The sequence below is a fragment of the Astatotilapia calliptera genome, chromosome 3 (genome assembly GCF_900246225.1).
Source record: "Astatotilapia calliptera chromosome 3, fAstCal1.2, whole genome shotgun sequence".
NCBI classification, from domain to species: Eukaryota; Metazoa; Chordata; class Actinopteri; order Cichliformes; family Cichlidae; genus Astatotilapia; species Astatotilapia calliptera.
The window spans coordinates 7,596,958-7,607,096 of record NC_039304.1 but is presented as its reverse complement, the minus strand read 5'-3'; the positions used below and the strand labels follow the sequence as shown (position 1 = coordinate 7,607,096).

Below are 10,139 nucleotides of genomic sequence, written 5' to 3'. Positions count from 1 at the left end.
AAATAACTCAGTTGTTTGGTGGTGGCTATGGCGGAGCTTCCACAGAGGCAACAGGTGGATGAGGGAAGGTGAAGCAGGAGGAGAGCGCCGAGGCAGCCGCCGGTCCAAGTGTCAGGTGAACTTCAGGTAAGAAGTTACGACCTGCAGTCTATCTGGGTCAGATATAAACCAAGTTTAGGTGCAGTTTATTTTCGTTGTGCTGACTTTTTACAGTCAGTTACAATAACTCATACTGCGTGAGCTAGCATGACGAGTTTCTATACAGCTGTTCGGTTGCTATGATGTTACTGATAGTGAACTTTATTTCATTCATAAGGTTAGTTAGTAGAGTTGCCAACAGCTCCTTAAAAAATGGAATGGTCCCTCATTCAGAGAAAAATTTACGTGTTCCGTATTGAGCTGAGAAGAGACGCAGTTTGTCCCGGACTTTAGCTAGAATGGAAAAAGACACAAAGCTGGAGTTATCCTGTCTTTACAGCTGCCTCTTCTATTGCTACTTCAATCATGAAACTGATCAGTGATCAGCTGATCGGCTTTTCTCTCTTGTTTGTTTATCGCCCACTTTGCGCCAGAAACAGGAAACCAGCGGATGTTGTGGTAAACAACAGCAGCACGTTTAAGCTTGATCAGCTGTTGTTAGAATTTATTTAATATTAATTTCTAGTATCAGCTGATGTTTGCTGGAGCCACAGCTGTAAAGCTGCTGGTCATGATGTCGGTTTGGATATGTGGTGAGAGGGAAACGTGAAGATGAAACCAGGAGATGTCCTTACTGAATCATCAGAGCTGTGATGGAGAAACAGATTTACCTTTTAGTTAACATGAATGACTTGAAGGGAAGTTATTAACTGTTTCTGAGAGACAAATAACACCAGGATCTTTTCTAAGTAGCTGACAGCTGGTAACTGTGCAGGGGCGGCAAAGTGTTGCCAGGGGGCCAGGTAGGGCATTAACAGGGAAAGGGGGGCACCAAGAAATACTTTTCTTTTTTTATTCTCAATTCAAATACCTAGCTTTTATTAAATAATTATCTGAATCTTGCGAACAAAGTTTTTATCTAACGTAAAATGTATAGAAATCATCCATATACCAAAAAGACAGTGTACATCACTGTCACAACAGCATTTGTTTTCATTCAAAGGCTTTATGGCTTTAATACCTGGTGGGCTGGTCTGTAGTGAAAATGCCCAATTTTTTTTGTCCCAGTCCAGCCCTGCAGGTTATACTGGCAGTGTCACCATGCCAGCTGACTGTATGTCATCATCAGCCAGTGTTGTTCTTTATACATCAATATTACCAAAGTTTACCATAAGGCAGCATAGAAAGTATTTACTTGCTGAATAAACACTGACTGATTGTATCTCTTGTACTTTATCAACGCAGTATCTAAAAACTTTGCACCATAGTAGTTAAAATCTCATTCTAATAGGAGTTAAAAGCGCATTCGGTTATTAGGTTTACAGGGTTATTGAATTATGGTTAACGGTTGGTAGAATTGTTTTTAACATTATCTGCCAATTACATCTGCCACCCTTCTCCAAATCTGTGCCCCTATCTGCCCCCACCAACAAAAATTTTCTAGACACTCCACTGCCTGGGGGAAGAAGCTGTTTCGCAGTCTGGCAGTGAGGGCATGAATGCTCTGGTGCCTCTTTCCAGAAGACAGCAGGGTGAAGAGTGTCATCTCCTTTGTTTTGTCCACATTTACAGACAGGTTGTTGACTCTACACCGGTCTGTTAGCAGTTTCACCTCGTCTCTGTATGCTGACTCGTTCTTGCTGATGAGACCCACCACAGTCGTGTCATCAGCAAAATTGATGATGTGGTTCAAACTGTGCACTGCTACACAGTGGTGAGTCAGCAGAGTGAACAGCAGTGGGCTGAGCACACAGCCCTGAGAGGCTCCAGTGCTCAGTGTGGCTGTGTTGGAGATGCTGTTACAGATCCAGACTCCAGTTGCAGAGGGAGGTGATCAGGCCCAGCAGGCTCAGTTTTCCAATCAGGTGCTGAGGAATGATTTTGTTGAATGCTGAACTGAAATCAATGGACAGCATTTGTACATATGTGTCTTTATTGTCCAGGTGGGTGAGGGCAAGATGTAGAGTGGTGGCGATGGTGTCATCTGTTGACCGGTTGAGGCGACAGGTGAACTGCAGTGGGTCCAGTGTGGGTGGCAGCCTGGTCTTAACGTGACTCATCAGGAGACTCTTGAAGCATTTCATCATGATGGGTGTGAGTGCAACTGGAAGGTAGTCATTGAGGCAGGACACTGAAGACTTCTTTGAGACAGGAATGATGATGGTGGTCTTGAGACACGTTGGGATGACAGCAGTGCTCAGGGAGAGGTAGAAGATGTCAGTGAAGATATCTGTCAGCTGGTCTGCACGTTCTCGGAGTACTCTCCAAGGGATGTTATTTGGACCAGCAGCTTTCCCTGGGTTAACTCTGTGAAGAGTTTTCCTCACATCAGCCGAGGTCAGACACAGAGTCTGGTCGTTGTGAGGGGGAAGACTTCCTCACCAACAAGTCCTTATGAGGTAAGGTGTGTAGAAATTTGAGGTGAACATTTTATTTAATCAATTTTGGAATAAGGCTGTAATGGCAAAATGTGGAATAAGTGAAGCGCTGTATACTTTCTGGATACACTGTAGGTTTCTACAACAGCATCGCAATTTAGATTAAGAAGATGCAGCTCAGGGAGAACTGATATATTCTGATATAAGTGTGATGCATTTAATTGATCTGCACTATGTTCCTATTTTTGGAGTGAGAGAGGTTGGTGGTGAGATAGGGACTTTCAGCACTGAAGATGTGTTCCACCTCACTGCAAACTCATCATTAGCTCAGAGTTAATTAAGTAGAATTGACGTGATTTCATTATTCTTTTCTTTATTCTTTCTATTTTTGCTTTTTCTTTGCCTCTGCCAAGCTTATTTAAAAAAACATCTGCAAATAAACTCTAAACTGTGGACATTCCATTTCTAACCTTTTGTGAAACAATAAAAACTTAAATATAAGTATTTATCCAGTATTTACTTCCCCAGAGAAGAGCAGCTAAGAGTCAATCAACAGCGCTGTTACCAGTTCAGACATCTACTCTGTTACAACCTGAGTCATCAGTTCAGTTGCTAGCTCAGTCTTCTGCTCATCCACCTCCTAAGCCGCCAGCTCAGGGAGGGTTCTCCACACCTGCTGGCTCTGCTTCGCCTCAGGCAGGGGCCTCTGCACTTTGTGGCCCACTGCCTGTTCTCGCTGGCTCTGGTGAGCCACTCCAGCCACCTCCATCCTCTGCCGGAAGCTCTACTGAGCTTATTCAGCCAGCTGAGGACTTCATTTTGCTGTCATTGCCTGAGGAGAGCAAATGCCCTGCACAGCTCCAGCCAGCTTTGTCTCAGCCAGGGGTCTCTGCACCTGCTTGCCCTGTGTCTGCTGGCCCTGTTTCTGTTTCTGCTGGGGGCTCTGGTGAGCCTCACCAGCCATCTGTCTCTGCTGTGGATTCCAAAGAGTCTGTCCAACCATTTGTTCCGGCTGGAGGCTCTGGAGAGCTACTCCAGCTCTCTGTCTCTGGTGGGGACTCCAAGAAGTCGGTTCAGCCATCCGTGACTTCTACGCCACCATCAGTGTTGACTGGGGGCTCTGGAGAGTCCACCCAGTTGTTTTCTGTTCCTGCTTGGAGCTCAGGCGAGCCCATCCAGCCATCAGCACCACCGTCAGCGCCACCATACACGGCTTCCGTGCCACCACCTGCAAACACCATGCTACCGTCTGGTCCTGCCTCTTCTGGTCCCGTCTCGTCTGGTCCTACATACCAGCTGTTAGCCAAGCTGTCCATGAGCCCACGGCCATGACCACGTCCTCGTCCAGACAAGCCTGCACATGCACGTCCAGCACGGCCTGCACCTCACCGTCGCTGGCCACTTTCCTGGCCATCAGCTTAGGATCGTCATGGGCTGCCTCCTGAACTGTGTTGCCACCACGGTCAGCCTCCAGACCTGCTTCATTTACGTAACATCACTGCTGCCACTGTCCTCACGGCCAGTGCCCTGGACAGTCTCACTGTTGGCGCTTTCCAAGCAGTCGGCATCCACACCTGTGTCACCGTTGCGGGTTTCCATGTGGCTTGAGTCGGGATCTGCTTCACCTATGCTACAGTGGCTTTCGACGCAGTCGGCCCGCTGAACTGTGTCGGTGCTGCCACTTTTCACGCAGCTGGCCCTGACTCTTGTGCCTAGTTTTTTTGTTTTTGTTGTTTCTGGACTCCTAGTGCTCCTGTTTTTCTGTTGCTCCTAAACAAAAGAAACATAAAAGTTTAATTTAACAGAAGTGCAAATATTCCCATATAAAAACTCTAAGTTAAGTTTAAACATGAATTAATTAATAATTCGTCCTGTCATGGTGCATGTTAAATAGATTTCAAAGTAAGGCGGAGCTCCTAGGTTTGCTATGTGTGACTGTATTCTGCTTCATTTGTGTGAAGCTGAGTGTATCCTGCCTGAATTATTTCAGGTGCGGCACGGTTAAGTAAAAACTGAAACATAAAGTGTGACATATATAAAATAACAGGAAATCTGGTAGTGGCCAAATGCTTTGTCACAGCTCTGTGTAAATACAAACCACAGCTGGAATATGTAGCTCCATAAAAATATTCAAAATATGCCTGGATTTGCTTTGTGTTATGGATGACTGGCTAATTGGCATCAGAGCAAGTCCAGAATGTAGTCTGCACTCTCTGAGCATCTCTTCTCGATCCAATCGTCTAAATTGTTAATCTTACAGGACCACTGGGAACAGACCCACAACACCTCCATACATCCAGGTTTAGCCTCGCCCCACCTCTCTCTCTCTAATATCTAGTCAACCAATCAGGTCAACTGATCCTCAGCCACAACTTATCATTCTCTCTCTATTTCCCTATTTATTTGTTTATCTATTTGTTATTGCTTGTGTACAGTGTCCTTGAGTTTTTTGAAAGATGCTTTCTTAAATAAAATTTTTTATTATTATTATGTCTTTTAATATGGACAGTTCAGTTACTTTTGAACATTCAATCATATCTGAATAAGCTTCACTTTTCATTTTTAACATTCACTTTATCGTAATCCTTTTTAATCCAAATACGTTTTCTCTTGAAAACTGTTTCTCAGTGACAATTTACTCAATATAATCCCCTTTTTACTAAATCATACACTTTAAAGTTGAGACATTCGGAGATCAGAATGTCCTGTGTGCACTCTCATTTAGTCTCTCTCTCTCTCTCTCTCTCTCTCTCTCTCTCTCACACACACACACACACACACACACACACACACACACACACACACACACAAACATGTCTGAAGGCATTTTGTACACAGGCTTTCAGCACAGCCTGTCCTTAAAATAATAATTAGTTTTTCACAATATAAAATTGTCAACTTAAACATAATTATCTTTAACCAAATATTTTCTGATTACTATTGAGCACAACCATAATTTTGTGTTTAACCCTGTTCACAAGTATAATGACAGATTGGCAACACAGCACTTATCTTCTCAGTCCAGCACATGAATACAAAAGATTGATTATGGCTCATGTCTACACACAAAACTCTAAACATTAGAACAGACATTTCCACAACTTAAACTGCATTTCTCTGCATATTGATCACTTACATTTTTTATTTGTCTTTAACTAAGAATAAAGATGATCAACAAACTGGAGGAAAAAGCTCTGTTGTAGCTCTCTGATGTTTACACAACACAATTTTCAACAAATTTGATGGGATAATAAAGGTTTATTCTATTCTATTCAGAAGGCTGAATGTCAAGTCCTTTTACCCCCTCAGCTTTGATGGCAGGGGACGGCCAAGGGGACCTAAATCTCTCTCATTACGCCACTTTACTCGACAGAGCCAATCATGTTCTGCAGTGTGATGGTGATGAACCAATCAGACCTGTCAGATGTGGCAAAATGTAGGACAAGCTGGCGTTTTTAAATCTGAGAAGTATACTGCTGCTTAATTATGTGTTGACTGCTGTACTGAAGAAGGAGACAAGATGAAGATGTCCTTTGTGAACGTTTTCCTGATCTGCTCTTTATGTAAGTAAAAGAAATTGACTTGTGTAAACTTTTGATCTTCATTTGTGTGAAACTGAGTCTGTCTGAATTATTTCAGGTGCAGCACAGTTAAGTGACGTCTCTCAGCCTGAATCTTTGAAAACAGTGAAGATTGGCGACTCAGCTACTATTAAATGCTTCATAAAGAGCGCATCAAAGAAAATCGTGTGGTACAAGGTGACTACAGGGAGGAAACTACAGCTGGTGGTAAAAGCTGATTCTTACTATAATGTGAGAGAGTTCAGTGAAGAATTTGTTAACCGTTCTTCAGTTAAATTTGACATGACTAACAATCATCTGACCATAAATAAAACATCATGGGAAGATGTTGGAACATACTTCTGTGGAGTCTTACACATAAGTGAGGTTCAGTTTGGGTCAGGAACATTTCTGATGTTGACAGGTATGTTTGGACATGTTTGCATTTCACATAATTTCAACTGAATATGAACACAATGCTAACAATCACAGTCCAAATGGTTTGTTTTCCAAGGTGCAAAGACAATCAGCGACTCTGTCGTCCAGCAGCCAGAATCAAAGTCAGTGAGGTCCGGAGACTCTGTGACTCTCAGCTGTTCTGTTCACTCTGCTCAATGCACAGCAGAACTCACTAGTTTCATGTGGCTGAAAAACTCGGATGGTTCTGCTCCAGAGATGATTTATTGCTCTGACAATAAGAACAACATCTCCCAGAGAACTGACAGAGGACGAACTACCTGCGAGTACAACTTTGTCGTCAGGAACCGTGATGACGCTGGGGTCTACTACTGTGCTGTCAATACATGTGGACAAATACTGCTTGGAAATGGGACAACAATCAATAATGGTAAGACACTAGCAGTGCATTTTTAAAGTTTTTACTTTCACTTTAAAGTTCAAAGGTATTGAAATATTTTTCTTCAAAGTGCAGTTGACAAATTGTTAAAAAGCTAGAAAACCTTCACTGAAACAGAAAGTCCAAATTTACAAAAACTATTTTGCCACCTGATTATTTGTAAAAAATATTTTTTAAAGTATTTACCTTAACATATATAAATGGGAGGGTGAAAAACCGATCAGTTCAGTTTTTTAAATTTATTTATTTTTAACTGAGGCAATGTGAAGTACGTACGGTGTCCACAGAAAGTCAGATCTAATTAAACGCATTAAAAATAAAAAACCCACAAACCACCCATTCAAGTCAAGTGGCAGATCATCTTCTTCATGTAAGTGTTTGTCAAGAAAATCTGGTAGCTTTGAAGAGATCAGAGATGAGATAAGGTTTTCACTTTGCACCAGGTTATCACAGCAAGTGGTAAAAAAAACAAAAATCTAAATATACCATATACTTCATTTATCTTTATCTGTTTCACTGCTGTCTGACTTTGTTGACCCATTTGTGCAGAAAACAAAATGCTTGTGGTAAAAGTAAGTAGCCAAATTCTACATTAAATCCAGTTAATCGCAATTAGTGTTGTCTAAATCAGTAAATGTGTGTTTATTAAATGTTAAATCATGTATCATGTTTACAGCAGACACTGAAGGCATATCACTGAGTCCGACCGTTATTGCACTGATGCTGTCAAACATGGTTCTTGGAACTGTGACGCTCCTCCTTGTAGTGACATTTTGCAAGACAAGAATGAAGAAATCTGCAGGTGTGTAAAACTTTATGCAGGATGATATCCACATTCTGTTATTCTGCAGTAACTACTAACTATTGGTATCTTTTAATGCTTGTTTTTCCACAGAAGCGGCCGATGAAAGCGGTCAGGTGAGAGTTTGTCTTAGTCCATCCACCTCATGGCAGCCTATCCCAGTCATCAAACAGCAATAGATTATTTCACATATTTTAATTTGTTCGTCAGGACATGACTATATTTATTATATATTTATTTATTGGAAATTCCTTTTTTCACAGACTGGTGATACAGTCGTCTATACATCTGTGTGTTTGGCTCACAATAGTATCAGGCCCAGACAACCTACAGTAAAAGCCAATGGAGACGCTGTAATTTACTCTACACTCAAACCTTGACAACAGAACATCAAAGTTTCATCATGGGAATACGACCAAGCTATGACAAATTACGAATGTCTTGCAACCCTCATAGGTAGTATATCTCTGTTCAGTGGTGCATACAAGCATTCAAACTATAATCAAAGAAGTTTAGAACATTTCCTCAACTTCACCTCTTTGTAAGCTAAATTCATATTTTTGTATCCTTCGGATTTTAAAACCAGCATGCTTTTCATGGACTGTCACATTTAACAACCAGCTTCTCACTAATGGCATGTATAAGTCTTCAGTTATTTACTCTGCTTTGCACTGTGAAAACCAAATGTACTGTTTTGATATACTTTTATGTTTGGACTGAAATACTTTCCATTTCACAAATTGTCCTGCAGAACACTTTGCTATGTGATGTTTGCTGTAGGTTTGTATTTGGCAGCAAGGCTATTGGTTAAGAAATTACACTGACTAGTGTAACAAAAAAAATATTTTAATTCAGAGAAATGTGTTGTGACTTATATCATACATGACAATATATTAAAATGTAGATTCCTCCCTTCTTTTCTCTTCAGATTAATATGAATGTTTTAAGTGTGCATCTTTTCTGTAAAATGTTTTACAATAAAAATGTTCATGTTTGGAAAAACCCTACACTCACCAACGATAACACCCTTCTTCTATAATCAATATAATATTTTAAGTTAAACAGAGTCATGAACAGATACAGAAGGTTAAGATGGCAGTGATAGGACTGTGTTTGTATCCCTGACCAGTCCTTGGCTGGTTTTTGACAGTAATGAGATCCAGTGATGTAGTGTGTACAGCCATGAGAGGTATACCCTTAAGCAGGATATAGGAAAACGTGTGTTTCCACCAGGAGACCAGCCATAATAGAAGCTCATTTGTTTACTACCTGCTGACATGAACTTTAAATTTGCTCAGGGCTTCTGTAATTGTCAGGGAATCATAATTTTGAACCTTTCTGTAAAGCATTTTGTACGTACTTGCCTGCAGAAAATATCAACTGGAAGTAGTTCAGGTTGAGCAAGAAGAAAGATACAGCCTGCAGTTATTGCTGATCAATGTTTTGTAACATAAAAGCTTGAAAATTTTAGTTAACAAAACTGAAAATATTCCCATATGAGAACTCAAATTTAAGTTTGAACATGAATTAATTAATAATTGATCAAAAGACAACCCCAAAGAGAAGAAAGACTTCACAAGGCCACAGATGCAGACCAAAAGTTTAAAAACACCCAATTTACCCCCTCCGTGCTAACAGTAAAAAATTGAGATACGATGCATGAAAAGATGAAAATGCTTTACTTTAAAAGTCAAGGTTTGTGCTTATTATTGATAAAAAAAAAACTGGTCTGTCATATAAAAATGACAGAAAGAGAAAGAAAGTGAGCAAGAGATTACATCAACATGTCAGCTTTCATCTCACATTCCTCTGTCTTACAGAATAGATAACAAAAATTTTATTTAGAACAAAACAAAGAAAAAAAGAGCAGGCTTTAAACCGATCGAGCAGGATAATGTTAGAAAGAGCTAGAGAACAGCCTAAACATTTCAAAGCTACAGTAATAAGTTCATGTCTAGACATGTGGCATCAAAGTCGGAACGGCTTCAGTTCAGTGTAGCTTCACCCTGGAGTACACACATTCACTCCAGATACCATCTCTCTGTTCATTTGATCTCTTGATTTCGAGGTTTTCTTCACATCGAACCTGAGAAAAAGTACAATAATGTGAATGAAATCAAAATTATGAGCCACTTAGGATGGTGTAATGATTATATAAATATTCAACTAAACAGCACATACCTTGGACAGAGGTGAAAGTCCTGAGCTAAACTCTGAAAAGCAGGCAAAGTGATTGGTGTTATGCTCAGTGGAACACACAGTATAGAGATCAACAGCATCGGTTACTGTACAGTGGTAGCGGTTTCTCTTACTGATCATGAACACAGCGAAAACCAGATAAACACCCATGATGATGATGATGATGATGCATGGTATTGGTGTCTCATGATAATTGATGCCGTCTA

The 10,139-nt window shown here is 40.7% G+C and overlaps 1 protein-coding gene across 1 annotated transcript; it reads left to right on the top strand.

The window, feature by feature from the left end:
• The first annotated feature begins 6,036 nt into the window (after window positions 1-6,036).
• Window positions 6,037-6,949, top strand: LOC113011792 (uncharacterized). The gene is made up of 3 exons (XM_026151543.1): window positions 6,037-6,079; window positions 6,156-6,500; window positions 6,591-6,949. The coding sequence occupies exons 1-3, from the start codon at window positions 6,037-6,039 to the stop codon at window positions 6,947-6,949; spliced, it is 747 nt and encodes a 248-aa protein (XP_026007328.1).
• The last annotated feature ends 3,190 nt before the right edge of the window (window positions 6,950-10,139 follow it).

Coding starts and splice junctions, on each gene's coding strand:
- LOC113011792 (XM_026151543.1), top strand. CDS start 6,037: ATGAAGATGTCCTTTGTGAACGTTTTCCTGATCTGCTCTTTAT. Junction 6,080..6,155: donor TTTCCTGATCTGCTCTTTAT/GTAAGTAAAAGA, acceptor GAATTATTTCAG/GTGCAGCACAGTTAAGTGAC. Junction 6,501..6,590: donor AACATTTCTGATGTTGACAG/GTATGTTTGGAC, acceptor TTGTTTTCCAAG/GTGCAAAGACAATCAGCGAC.